Genomic DNA, 14,801 nt, shown 5'->3' with positions numbered 1-14,801 from the left:
TAATAAATTCTTTAATTAACTTAGATTGTGATCAGCGAAGAAAAAATTTTAATTAACTTAGATTACATTTGTCGTGCAACAAAGTTTTCAAGACGTATTAATTGGCTGCAGAATAGATAATTTCTAGAGACTCGAGAACTTTTCTATTCCGCAGCCAATCGACGTGCTTGAAAAATTGTCGTACAACAAATGTAATATTAGCCTGAATGTGCTATCATCTTGACCGGTATATCATTAGAAAAACTTGTATGATTCACTGGTTATATTCTCCGTACACTTACAAAGACTTTTATTTCTTAGGATACAAAACACACATTCAAGTACGGTTACGTGACCCATACGAATCAACATGGAATGTACAAGCTCGATCTGGTCGACATGAGATATACTCGTACTGTGAACCTGGCCAACTACAACTGCGTGCCAACAAGCATGGAATTCTCGGACCTTTGTAATATATTTATCGCTATTTCAATATTTTTAAAATTTTTGTCTCGCCTCGTAATTACAGATCCCGTTTGCTCCTCCAGTTTGAACGCAATGAAATTCTATTTCCAGACGGTTTTGTGATACTGGAATGCGAAGAGCCGATCACTGGCCGACCGACCGGTCAAGTACTGTTAGATTACCTTACTGATAGCGTTCTCGCTCATAAACCGAGCATCCTGGGGAAGCCGGCAATTTCTCCCGATTCCAGATATCTGGTTACTCTCGACAAACAAAACACCGGTGTCACACTCGTGGTGCAGGAGATATTACGTAATACACTTTACTTTTTAATTATAATAACAAGATGAAATTCTTTTGAATACACTAATAAAAAATTAAGAGCTATAGCTGGAACTTTTCCTGACTTATTTTTAAAAACAAATATTTTCTTAATTTCACAATAATAATTCCATTATAATGACTGAAAAATTGTTTAATTTCGGTAAATTATATATGCGTTGCATACATTTTTCTAGCAAGCGGACTAAAATTCGCTTTTGACGTGAAAACGACTTTAAATATCAGCGATATTGCCTTCTATCCATCGCAAACGACACATAGTTACGATATATACGCTTCATCGACAGACAAAGAAGACATCCTCTTCCTAGATTTAACTACTGGTGAGATAATGCTCTTCGATTTGTTGAAATTAAATCTTTCCATTCTTATTATAAGAAAATGAACTTCATACCCCATCAATTTATTTCATTTTTCTCGAACAATGAAATCATGCAATTGACATCATTTAACTAATCTCAATTTCAAATTGTAGTTTACTGTTTTCAACTGTTAATATTTCGATATTTATTGCATGAAAGATCTATTTCAAGTTGGCCGACACATTTTTCTCTTCTTAAAATTTCGTCCATTTACCCCCCAAAAAAATTATTTTATATATTTTTTTCACTTAAATACATGATTTAAAATTCATTAGATCTTTTTAAATTCTTTGCAAAATAAGCATCACAAATATAAAACTACAAAACAGAAACTAACATTTCTGTGTTTCCAGGAAAAGTAGAAATGATAACAGGCGTTGGGAAGGCAACACCACCACATCTCACCAAATGGGGTAATCCGAATAGACCGATAATACAAAGCGGTATATTTGGTCGATATATGGTAAGCCCCTCCAACCAGGCGCTCTTTGTTCTCAACGGGGAGACCCGTACGGTGAATTGCGAGATTGGTGGCCTTATACATCCCGGCGCGATTGTTTGGTTCACTGTTTCGTTGCGTTAATGAATGTAGCTTCGTGACGACGACAATATGAGACGTATGTTACGTATATAAATTGAACATAGGAATCCGAGTGGGTACCAAAGCCAATATACCGAAAAACTAGGTGGTATTAAAGGTAACGTAGAGAGACTGTGCGATAAACGCTTTCATCTTCTCTAGATAATTAATTTTAAAACAAATGTCTCGCGTTTAAATATTTTTGCATTGTGGCTGCGCTCTAATTGAGAAAAACAGCAATGCTGTTTCGAAGCAATATCCGGGGCTCGATGTAACGGCGAAAATAGTGTCAATGATAGATAACTGTAATATATCAAATTAATTAATTTATATTAGATATTTAAACCTATATTAATCCATACTAATCAGATTAAATTATTTAATCGTGTGTTAGTGAAAGGTCAATTAAACTAAGAGATAAAAATTAAATTATATGGAAGACGATAAAGACGTTAAAAGTTTTTAAACGAATCTCTAATTTTAAAGAATAAAAGTTTATAATTGTTACATAGACATTCTTATCAATTATGAAACAATATGAAACTATTTAATAAAACTGTGACATATTATCCACATGAAAAGAACTACAATATTCGGACAGTATCACACTTTTGGAATTAAAATAATAAAAGTTAAATGTAAATTTTGTTACCGATACATATCAATTGTCAACTGCCAAAACTGTGTCAAATATTAATTGCTTATATCATTGCTATATCTCTGATCGGCAAGCAGTCATGATGCCGACAATTTAAACCAATGTATTTCAAATGAGATTTTATGTCACACTTAAAAATTATTACAATACGATGATTAAAGAGACAATTAATGCAAAGTACTTACAACAATTGGAAAATGAGAATTCAAATTGTACCACTTGCAATCTTTGATACATACGGACACAATATACTCGTGTGTTACCAGCACTCTAGAGAAGATGAACAGATTACGTCGAAACATCGAGTGCATGAGAATAGCGAAGAGTGTTGAAAAACATAGACGACGAAGAAACGGCCGTAATAGAGGAACAAAGAGAGTAATATTAAGCTATACATAACGTAAATGTAATACGATCGGAGTGTAAACAAGCTACTATTAATTGTAGCATCATGTGCGTATGTTGAGTGGAGCAGATGCACCAGTGAGAATGGCCGTTTAAGAGAGAAGAAATATTCTATTATATAAATAATTTAAAAGTGTTTTCTTTCCTATAAGTACAAATTATTTCGTTGTTCTTAACTCCTCTTAGGTATCGCGTAAAACAGTTTCAAGTTTAGAACTTCGAGTATTAACAACGTATAGAATTAAAAAATTGACTATTTCAGATTATAATAACGGGAAGAGGAGTAAACTGTTAGAGTAAATAACTGCTTTAATCCATAACTGTACGATAATTATTATATAACTGTACACAATGATTCATATTATCACGTTCTCAGTTTTAGAAAAGAAAATATATCTAGACTTATACACATTTTATAATAACCACCGAAATAACGAAATATGTGGTTATTTAGTGCTAAAAGGTCATTCGCTGATACTCATACCCTATAGGAAAATACCGAAATCAGTTGAGTGTGTTACCGCGCACGAATTTATGTGAAAGCGTATAATTTTAATGATCGAAAGATGCCTTTTATGAATTTAGATTTTGGAAATACATTCTACATTACCGATTGGAAGAAATTTATTTATTCTGTATTATCGATTGCCAAATTACACAGTTAGTCGCTATAGATTTCGTAACAATAGATATAACTGTAACGTCACAACAATAATATAGTGTCCCAAAATTTACGAATAAAAGTAGAGCAGGAGAATTGGCAGCGTATACTAAATAAAACTTATATTTCTGGATACTTTGTATGTATTTTGGCAAAATTACGTGACGTATGCGCTGTTAGTGCATCCAAACGAGTTTGCTACAGGGGATTAAAAATGCCCGTCGAGAGATTAAAAAAGTCGATTCGGAGGAAATTAGCGCGCGACGGCAATAGCGTTCTTTTATACCATAGAAAGTGTCGAGAAGCTTGGAGTCGGTTTTACAAACGGATCGACAAACGGAAATGTTCGTTGAACCGATTCTAATTGCGCATACGCGTCATCAAGTTACAACGTAGCGTATTATAACAATTTATAGCAATTCGCGAGATATGTGCGTGGAACATCAGTATTACATCGATGCCGTGCTAATGCGAGCGCGTGTTGAACTGCGATTAGTGTCTTGTAATAAAAATTGCGATATACATACAACTAATTTAATAAATAACCCATGAACGTGATTGCGTTTCATAAAATGTGTATATTCTGTTTCGCTTTACAATCCCTCTTCTTCTCTCACTTGGATAACGAAGGAATATCAGATAAGCGCAACACTTTGTTATTGATAAGCGTATATCATCCCGCTCCTCTGCTCAGATAAAGAAGAAAGCATGGCGAAGCGTGACGTCTCGCCTTCGGTGAGTGGTGAGTTCAAATTTGATTTCAAGTTATGACACACGTTCACCTTTTATTCACTAATAAATTACGTGTTTAGAATTCTTGAGTTCTACATTTAACCGTCTACTGTACAAATTCGACATACGTTTACAATATATGCAGTACAAATATGCTCAGTTCTCTCAGTATTCGCGAAACAGGCCTAAGTTGCGTTAACGCAAAACGCGGCCGGCAAAGTACCGGATCGCGAGGACATTATCCTTCGAAAAATTGCATAACAAATCACGAAAGAAACGCGCACGCGCGACAACAGCTATTGATATTACATATAATTAAACGCAAATCGGCGCGTATACGAAGTACGCCTTCCGTTGTACCTTTAAAAGATAACTCTAGCAGAGGCAGGAGAGAGGGAGATGGATGCGCGGGGGGGAGACACAGAAGCGCAACAAAATGGATAAAGGAAAAGTTGTAAACGTATAAAGTATGCGAATAAATCTTCGCAATGTGTACACATGGAAGAACGCAAATATCAATCCCCCTTTCGTCACACTCCCATCCTTTTGCCACCAGCTCTGTTCCTTCCTTGTTCCTTCTTTGACTGCTCGACTTGTTCTCTATCGGCTACCAAGATAAATACACCACTTGTTATATATTGCACGGTTTCAAGTTGGTCCCTTGTCGACTATAAAACAATATGTATGCATTGCTAAAATCCTCCTCTTGTGGCTTCTGCCTGCTCGTAATCTCGTCATTGTAATAATACCATACGTCGGTGCGAGGATTCTTTGCATACGCCGTATAATGGCCCGCGGACACGCCTGAAATTTTATTTCACACGTAACAAAAGCATTCCTCAACTTTATGTATCTAAATACGTTTCAATTATTTTTGGAAGAATAATATTTAATTGTAGACATGAAAACACTGAAAGAGTACACCAGTTATTTAAAAACTATTTTAAAAACTTCTTCCGTCGTGTTGCTGCTCAATAACTAGAATACTTTCTATTTAAAAACGTACGTGCAATATTCTGTTGTCGACACGCGTTCTTAAAAACTTTCCTGAAATACAATTTTTAAAAAAGCGATTTATCACTTTCGATACGCTTACCTCCAAAGTGGCATACACAGGCATAGAGATCATAAAGGTGGCGTCCTACACTTAGACCCACCAAAGGGAATGTGACTTTATCATCTAGCTTCATACTCGCGCATTCATAAAATACAAATCTGCAACCCAAAATTATGCGTCAGCTATCCACGATAGTAAAACCTTTGTAACATCCATCTGAAGAGCATTTTCATGATATACAATATCACATACCGTTTAAGATATACAATAAGGAACTTGGGATATCGATGTACCGTCAGCGTTTTCGTGGCACATTGATTACATCCACAAACCGGACAAAACCAAGGATTATGTTCGTCTAAAGTTTCGCTATAAAAGTATTAAACTTATATAAAACATGTACCAGTAATCAGCAATAAACATGTATAAGGCAGTTAGCATATATTTTTTTATTTTACTTAAGAATGTCTAACAAATAGCGAATTCGGTTGCTTGCACTAGTGCGCACAAAGTGCACATTAAGACTTGTTTACAGTCAATTCCTATATTTCAGAATCGTCTTAAATATCTATTAAAATATTTCTTAACCAGTAAAATGATCTGTATAGCATCCATACGGATCACTTTTTGGCTAAATACCCTTTGAACGTATATTTAAGACAAAGTTAAATATAAAAATTGACTATAAACAGACCTTAGTGCACACTCAGTGCGCGTTAGCGCAAGCAATCGAATCCGCTAAAAGTTGGAGCAACTCGTAGAAATCTATTACCTCTGACTAAATGCTTGAAGGCAATCATAAAGAGACAGTGGATGGTGCGGCCGTTGCTTGCTGACACTAACGTGATCGATGGGATGCAGAATCGTAGGAACATACTCGGTATAACGAACCGCAAGCGTATCACCGTTCTGCAGCGCTACCATTCCCGTCTCAGGTACACTACATCCTGTACAATGCGCCGTATACATGCATCGTGAACAATGGTGACCCTGCGAAACAATTTTTTGTATATAGGTATAGCAATACGTATATATTTAATAATTTTGGCTTATATTCAAATTAGTTTCTTCAAATTGCCAGTATAATACTAAAATTCCAAATTTCATTCGACCACAGCTGGCCACATTTGTTAATTTGCGAAAAAATTGCGAAAAAAAGTCGAAAAATTGACGCGTAGATTACATCTTTATACTATTAATACAGTACTTAATACAGTCTAATGAGGAATCTCACCTGTCCATCGACGAAATGAATTGTGTAGTGTCCTTCGTGTGGCACATTCTTCTTGATGATATCATATAAATCCCGTGCATTTACTCGTGACGGAAGTCGTATCAAGTGCGGATAACCGAAAAGCTTCGTACCCTTGCGGTTATTCGTCGTCTCGTTCGTATCGTGCCTCAACACCAAAGGTACGTTCAGGATACGTACAGTGGGCCTAGGTCGACCAGTTTGGTCTATTTTCGTAAAGGACGAGGCTGTCATGTACGTGGAACACATCGGACACGTTTGGGGCTCCGTTTGATTTTTGAAATAATTCTGTGAAATAATACAAAACCTTGGGCTTTGCTCGAGATGGTTTCAATTGTTCGCGACAATTTTGCGCATTAACGAAAACTTTGTTGTTTTTGTTACTGCTGAATTTGTTACTGCTCCAAACAAGGCAAAAATGTTGATTGCTAATAACAAAATAAAACCCTCAGTTTAACAGCAGCATCAGATTAGTCTGAATTGAGTTCCTGATATGACTACCAGGCTTGTGGATTGTACTAAAATGGCTGACTAAACGAGTTTTCATATTCGCGTTTCCAGTCGCCTCTGCTTTCGAGAAAGCGTCCCCGGCAATTTGGAGAACGCAAATCTCTTTCTGGTTCTCGCACGCACCATTACGATGCCGTTCAGCTAGAACGTTGGACAATCTTATCTCAGACCTTCCCGAGGTGAAAGAAATGACAATGTATGTCTCGTTTGTACACCCCTACCACTAGATTGACACTGCCGTTTTAATCATCATTGGGGAGATTGCAATTGCAATCAGACAGAATGGAAAAAATATCGATTTAATTCTAATTTAGTAACAGGGAAAATTGTTATATTGAAAAAAATTACCTTCTTTCAGTACACTTGAACAACACGATAAACTCTCACCTCGATGCACGGATCGCACATGATGAAGTTACAGCTGTTTCCGCTATGCCTCTTCAAATCTCCATCCAATTCCTCGAGACATATCATGCACGGTACTTCCTCGCCTGTGATCGTACATCTTTGGCAAGAATCCACCTCCGTCGTTGGACGGTCCCCGCCACCATCGGACACTGAGGTGTACGCATCAGGAGGTTCCATGAGTTCAAAGGCGTATATCGATCGATTCGTATCATTGACGTGTCTCAAGAGTGTATTGTCGTCCTTAAATGTAAAACCTTGATGTAGAATCCAACACAGTGATGATTCCGCCTAAGTACGATAAGCTACAGCAAGCAAGTAATTCCCGAAACCTACGGTGCAAGGGGAAAATAATGTAGTAGAAAGCAACAACGGTAAGAGACCAGCAGCTTTGGGGAAATTATAAAAAAAAAAGAAAGAGAGAAAGAGAGACAGAGGAAGGAAGATACAAAGAACAAAGGGAAGAATTGTGGTGAGCCTGTACGATGAAATGTAGCCCCGCAACTATTATTTTCACGTTACGAGAATGTTCTTCCACAGAATTTCTTTAGGAGGGTAGTATCGGCGATAATCGATCCTAATCGACATACCGCCTTCTTAACTCTCCAATTATTTCCTAACAGCGTATAATCTCTCGATTCGTATAAAGCTCGATTGTGCGAAGCGATAATTAAAACCTAGACTGTATTTATATTCGTTCTTACCAAAATTATAATTTAAATAAGGATAGTCACAGTCTAATACCAGCCGGTAAACGGACGCCCGTCCCTACGATACAGTAGGTACATCCCGCAGTGTCGTAAATAGCGGAATGTTTTCACCCTTGTTCTTCAACCCAAAACACGATCTGCCGACTGTTGACTGTTGGCTTGTAACAACGCAAGCCTATTTATAGCTGTACTGGCTTGACTATCTTTATTTAGATTTCTTTAAACACGCGCGCGAATCGCAATCTTTGTGTTATTTTTAAAGTCATATTTCCCCGAGGTTTATCGATCATGCTAAATTCTTATAAAATAGCGACACTAGACCTTCGTATCTACACACAATGCATAAATTAAACAAACCACTGATCGATTTGTCGTTAGTATCGTAACTTGTATGGCACATTCTTGTTAAGTATATTTACAAAGCGAGTAATCACTAGAAAAGATTATTAACACAAAAGAATCTTCAATAAAATAAGTTCAGACTTCAATAATGTAAGAAAACGAGAATGTTTATTCATACCCACCAGAATTTTCGCTATATGATTTTCGAACACCTCCGCGAGTGCGATATTCGTCACCGAAATATCTTCTTTGCCAAGCGTTTTTAATAATTCCTCTTTCAATTTCCCAATTCGAGACTGCTTGTTCAAGGAAATAACACATCTCACAGGTTGGTCACCGTTCGCAGGAATATAAGTGACATTCAACTGCCTCTCCATAGCGTTAGGTAGCGGTACCGATAAATACATAAAAGGTTCGTATGTAACAGAAACGTGGTTACAAACTGAACACACGACCTAAAACATATTTGAATCACATATATTCAGTGCGCTGCAAACAACGTTCCCCGATACCATCTCACATTATGACTAAGGAAAAATTTACTCAAAGTTGATCAAAAAATTGATCGCTGAAAAGATACAGATTGACTTTAAAAACTGTGTGGAAAAAAATATTGTATAGAAAATTATAAATTGTGGAAGTAGCACGAAACCTGCCTTCCATATTTCTCAAGGCAGGATGGAAAAACTATTCCGATTTAATATGGGAGATTTTTACGGTAAATACCGATATTCGCGGTATCGACTCCAACGCACAATCTCCGCACAGGTAAACGATATCAGTAAAGCAAAGTTCTTACCGTGCTCTTAAACTGGCCTTGAAAAGTGTCAACAATAATACTCCTATTTGATCGCAGGTGCTTCGCCCAGTGCTTATCCGCCTCGAGCTCGTCCTGCGCAGCGATAGCGCCGTTTCCGTAATTCTGCGGAATCCGCGAGCACTGGGTACTCTCGCTGCTAAGACCGTCGTGCTTGTGATTCTTTTCCTGATCGTCCAATCTCATGCGTTTCACGTTACACTTTTCCAGACCGCTATCGTACTCGATGTCAGAGCCGGTTGACGCGGGATCGAGACTACCGTTGACTTTCTGGACATTCACCTCCTTTATGCGCTTGATACTAACGCTCTTGTTATCAAAGTCGTGATTCTCCATAAGGTTTGAATTATCTAACAGCATCCTCCGGACTTTATCCTTGGGGAACTTCTGCGAGTCGTAATGAATTTCGTTGTTACACTCTTGCTGTGTCACTAAGAAATTGGCATTACTCGTCTTAGCCTCTTTGTGAATATCATATAAGCCGCCATACTGTGGCACGCTTTTTGATAATTCAATTAGAGTGTCTAATCTCAAGGATTGTGTCGGAGTAACTTCATTCGCACTCTCCTCATTCACCTTGTTGTGAATAAAGGAGTTGGATCTCGCCTCGATGGTCTCGTCAGAGTCCAACGTTTCCTCGTCCTCGCCATTCAAGGGCGAATCTCTCGGTGAATTCGTGATACTATCGAGCTCTCCAATCGACGAATCAAATTCTTGAAAGATATCGAAAAGTGATGTTTCAAAATGCAACATCTAACATGTAATTACAGGTCGTTGTAAAAATTTCCTACCTCTCGGCGAACCAGCCATGGTCACGTTAGGGCTATTTGGGCATTCTGGTGACAAGCACTCGTACATTTCCAAAAGATCCGAATTACAATTGGAGTTGGCCGTGGCAGTGACGGGGGAAAGGGTCTTTCCATTCGAGTTTTCAATAGAATTAAAAGAATTGGCAGTGGTCGTAGATAGTGGAATTTGACAATTCTTGGCACACTTTGCCATATTCATTTGTTCATGGAGGGAATCCAACAAAAGGGCCAGAAACTCTTGACAATCATGCTGTTAAAGATATACGATAGGATCTTAGATGAAATAATTAACAAATAATTGATGAAACATTTTAACAATTACAGACTTACCTGCCTATAGTCCTTGAATTGTGAATGATAAGCACCTAAAGTTTGTTTGAATTCTGTTGGTCTGAGTACACTGTATCGCCCAGACCACATTTTCCCAAGGAGTACACTAAAGTGCGCCATTAGTGATCCAGGCGGAGGCAGTTTCTCTCCTCGCTGCTGTAAATCCAAGAAATGTCGTAGAACAGGTGGAGTCGCTGTCAAACATTGCAATCCAGCTGCCATAAAACAGGTATTACCCAAGTTACGAAGTCCACACACGCCTGCAGGCAGAACAACTACCTCTGAAAGTATTTGTGGAGGAAGAAAATGAAGACAAATCGTGCATCGCCGTTGGTCTTACGTTTCGGGCATTACATTACATACACTCACCCATTGGCGAATCATCGTGGGAATCTCCAGCCTCTGCGAAGATATTGTTAAGGGCGGGTGTGCCGTGCGCAGGCGGCAGAAACGGGCCATGTTCAATGCCAGTTCCAGAATCAAGAGGGTCGGCACCGATGTCTGTGAAATCATTTAATCCAGGTGGCGCGGGAAGGGGAATCGCGTAGTCTGATGTCGAACTGTTCGCTTCAGTCCTGGGAAGACCGGAAGAAAATTAATCACGGGCAAGGGAAGACCTCCGTCAAATCATGTGATTCCTATCGATGCGCAAGATATCTCTGCGGCTCGCAGGCTTCTATACCTAGACTGCTAACTGCTCAAATTCAAGTGATTCCAATTCTAGCTTACGAACGTAGCGCATCCGTTTACGAAAGGTCCCAATAATTGCACGCGCGCACACATGCCCCAGCGTGTATGCACCATCCGTGCATGCGGTCCATCGAGACCTTTCAACATCTGGTCAAGATTCAGCGACGTGTGTGTATACTCATCAAAGCCACACTGACCACATACAACTTTTCTCTCATTGGTCTGCCCAGAGCAATGTCGAATGTGCAGAGGGATCGTCGCAAAACGAAACCAATGACTGAGTAAACCTGCTAGTTACACCACGCTAGAACTAGTAGGTCCACTCTCTGCGCTCTCGATCACATGGCATTCCACCGTACACCTACTAATTACACTATCTAGGTATAGAAGTCTGTGCTGCAGCCGCACAAATATCAACAATTGTACCCGACGATTGATATTTCCTAACAAAATAATTCTCAAATTAGAGAACAGTTGTCTTTACCATGTATCTTCAATGCCCATATTAACTTCGGAAAGAGTTTTATCCTCTTGCAGCGTGAGAGCCTGATCTAAGGAAGAAGTCAGGGGGCTAAGACCAGTAGATTCTAATGCCTCTGATATCTCTGGTACATCAGGCAAGTGAAAAATTCCAGATGTTCCAATCATTGAAATATTTTCAGCCTCCGCGACATCCACCTTATTGTCCATTCAGATAACGAGCCACAATGCAGTCTAAAACAACAATTCCAGTCCCAAGTTCTGATCGTTCGTCGTCGAGGCGGTTGTTTATTTATCGTTCTCTCGTCACCTTGGGCTCGAGAATTCAATTTGATACCACAAGCAACGTTGGGATTCGTAACTTCTACATACGTAAAAAAGCTAAACGCTCCGATCGGATTTTTTTGCGGGGACAATTAAAATCGCGTTGGAATCACGCGCGTACGCTCGCGGTATATATCTCTCATAGACTAGCGTTGATCAATTTTGATGAGTAATGTTGCTGAGAACAGAGCAAGAGGAGACAAAAGACGCAGCCCCCCCCCCCCCCCGAGTGCTTATTGTTGAATAACGAGATTAGCATTCTAACGGAAGTTTCGAGATCAAGACACGAATTTCAATCGGATCACATTGCACCGATCACGCAGACCGTATCGGATTCTTCGTCCCCCCCCCTCCCCCCTGCCCCGCTCCCTCTGCGCGTGCAGAAAGGCCGCGAAGGAGAGTAGGAAAATTTTGCAAACACGCCGCCTCGAGCGCGTATCGTCCTAACCTGATACGCCCTGATTACGCGCGATAACGCCAGGCGCTTCGCGCCGCGTGCATGGCGAACGGCGATTATCGCCGCAACGTGGATTCCTTCTCGCGACGGCCGGACGGGCGATACGCGCGCGAAACTGACGAACACGTTCAATATGGAAGTGAAGCGGGTTCTCGAAAGTACGATCGGGCGACGGAGCGAGAGGAGCGAGCGCGCGCGCTGTCCCGCTCCGCTCCGCTCCGCGCCGCTCCGCGCCGCGCCGCACCGCCCCGAGCCGCGCTCGTCGCACGCGGCGCGAGGCTCGTCGGCACGCGGCGAAATCGCGAGAATCGCCAAACGGGAATCGGCTACTTACGCCGTGAGATAAGCGAGCCTCCGCGCCCCTCGGACGTCTACACCGCCATTGCAGCTCACTGCGTGATCGGTAGATGCGCGCGAGATGCGACTCAGTCCACAGCGCCTTGGGAAATGGACGTATTTTCGTATCCCTGACCGGAGAATCGAGAGAGTCTACACAACACTGCCGGGACGATCATGGCGGCCCCGCTTGACGACAAACGGTATCGGCCGGCCGACGGGGAGGGGGCAGCGGCGCGAGACGGGGTTCGTTCGAAGCGTCGCGGACGCGCGCGCGCATCGTGTCGTGTCGTCGTGTGTCGCCGAAGCACCGAAACCATTAATTAAAATTTTACCTGCGCAGACCGTGGCGATAAGAAGGTATTCATGGTCAGGTCTTTAAGATTATCTTTAGATACTTGGCAGCCAATGAAATGTTCCATACAGCATCTTAAGATAAACTTCAGACGGTCTTAAATATCAGATTTGACTATGAATATCGGCCCGAGAATCCGATTAGCTGCGCCATGTTGCTGCTACCTTCTCGAATGAAACGCGATTTCGCTTCAGCCAATAACGTTTCGCGCATATCGACAGTTAAGGCCGAATCTACATTGATCGTGTCGTAGTGCTGCAGGGATCGTAGACTGGTTCTAATTCAACGCTGGTTGGTCGAATCTAGGATTTGCGACGTTTGCGGCGATACAATACAATCAATGTAGAACTGGCTTAATGTAACGCTGATTGGTCGAACTTATACTTTGTGATATACGATGCTACGATACGATCAATGTAGAACCGACCTACCGCAGATTGGCTCTTGCAATTTTCATCTATTCGCACAAACGCGATGACACCTAATAACTGTTGTTAAATAAGTATTGTCATTCAGTCACATGTCTAAGGCTAATATTATATTTGTCGTACGACAATTTTTCAAGCGTGTTTCTTGGATGTTGAATAAAAAATTTCTAGATACTTGAGAATTTTAATATCTTAGGCTGGTATTACATTTGTCGTATGACAAATTTTTTAAGCTTCCCAGTGAGAAATGATTCGTCGATCGACGTCGAAACGACGTCGAATCGACATCGACACCGTCGAATTGACGTCGATTCGACATCATTTCGACGTCAATCGACGAATCATTTCTCACTGGGTTGTTGATTGGCTGCAGGATGGTAAAATTCTCGAATATCTAAAAATTTTCTATTCAGCAGCCAATAAACGTACGTTTGAAAAATTTGTCGTACGACAAATGTAATATTAGCCTAAAGCCCGTATCAGACTACGGATTGAGATTGGGAGTAAATTGAAATTTGACTAATCACAGTAAAGTTTACTATAAATCTCAAGTTTCGTAACTTTTACTCTAACTGGTCAAATCTCAATCTTAATCCGTACATAGTATAACTAGTATGCCCCTGTCATTTGTTTTGTTTTGCGCCGATCCTTTTTGCACATCCGCCATTATCTTGGTGTGGCCAATGAGACGGATGTTGTATATGCGGTAGTGTGACAGTGTGAAAGAATTTCACACACCAAAGTAATGGCGGAATACCACGTGATCGAAACCGAAAAGATCAAGGGCCGACAGAGAGTGGACATAACTCATTGCGGATTCATATCAACGATAAGGAGTAATTGCGTGGTCTACAATAGTCGTAAGGTCGTAACCCAGAAAACTGTTTGCGCACAATCTAGCACTATAACGACACACTGGGATAAGATTTTACTTGTGCTGTTGAACTAGTTTTGTACATGAGTTGTTAGATATTTGCGCGCAAAATTTACGTTAATACATGAACTCGGGCAAAGTTTGCATGCGTAAAGCGAGCAAAATCGTTATGTGGGAAGATACGATCATAGAGTCATATCGGATGCAACCCAGTGAAAAATGATTCGTCAAAACGATGCCGAATCGACGTCGACTTTGACAGTGTCGGTGTCGATTGACGACATCGATTGACGAGTCATTTTTCGCTGGGCCAATGGCCATGGCCATTGGTACAATTCTACAATATTATTCTGTGACGACTGCTATTGTGTAGACCACGCATAAAACGCGGAAAGGAAAATGATAAACATTTCTGTTTTGAAATAAATTAACATGAAA

General features: G+C 40.3%; 2 protein-coding genes across 6 annotated transcripts in view; one reads left to right on the top strand and one right to left on the bottom strand.

Annotated features, from left to right (window-relative positions):
- The window catches only part of LOC105563570 (follistatin-related protein 5-like), a 45,701-nt gene extending 41,690 nt beyond the window's left edge, over window positions 1-4,011 (top strand). For all 4 annotated transcript variants that reach the window (XM_012015259.1, XM_012015257.1, XM_012015256.1 and 1 more), the window contains 4 exons: window positions 301-451; window positions 559-759; window positions 966-1,112; window positions 1,505-4,011. In XM_012015259.1, the coding sequence (XP_011870649.1) occupies window positions 301-451; window positions 559-759; window positions 966-1,112; window positions 1,505-1,734 (729 nt within the window). In that variant the 3' untranslated portion in view covers window positions 1,735-4,011. The remainder of the gene's footprint in view (window positions 1-300; window positions 452-558; window positions 760-965; window positions 1,113-1,504) is intronic.
- Window positions 4,012-4,013: 2 nt separating this feature from the next.
- Window positions 4,014-12,903, bottom strand: LOC105563571. Of its 2 annotated transcripts, none has more exons than XM_012015261.1 (13): window positions 12,705-12,903; window positions 11,594-11,823; window positions 10,789-10,994; window positions 10,420-10,700; window positions 10,072-10,339; window positions 9,263-9,993; window positions 8,646-8,918; window positions 7,394-7,654; window positions 6,479-6,784; window positions 6,017-6,234; window positions 5,497-5,613; window positions 5,284-5,402; window positions 4,014-4,991 (listed from the first exon to the last, which is right to left on the bottom strand). In XM_012015261.1, exons 2-13 carry the CDS (start codon window positions 11,797-11,799, stop codon window positions 4,819-4,821), a joined length of 3,159 nt encoding a protein of 1,052 aa, XP_011870651.1. In that variant the 5' UTR covers window positions 11,800-11,823; window positions 12,705-12,903; the 3' UTR covers window positions 4,014-4,818. The 2 variants fall into 2 exon arrangements, with proteins under 2 accessions (XP_011870651.1, XP_011870652.1); XM_012015262.1 differs by lacking the exon at window positions 12,705-12,903 and adding an exon at window positions 12,362-12,583.
- Between the last annotated feature and the right edge of the window lie 1,898 nt (window positions 12,904-14,801).

The sequence above is a fragment of the Vollenhovia emeryi genome, unplaced genomic scaffold (assembly GCF_000949405.1).
Source record: "Vollenhovia emeryi isolate VEMERY1.0 unplaced genomic scaffold, V.emery_V1.0 DF939174.1, whole genome shotgun sequence".
NCBI classification, from domain to species: domain Eukaryota; kingdom Metazoa; phylum Arthropoda; class Insecta; order Hymenoptera; family Formicidae; genus Vollenhovia; species Vollenhovia emeryi.
Note: the sequence above shows the minus strand (reverse complement) of the source record. Positions and strands in the feature narration are given on the sequence as shown.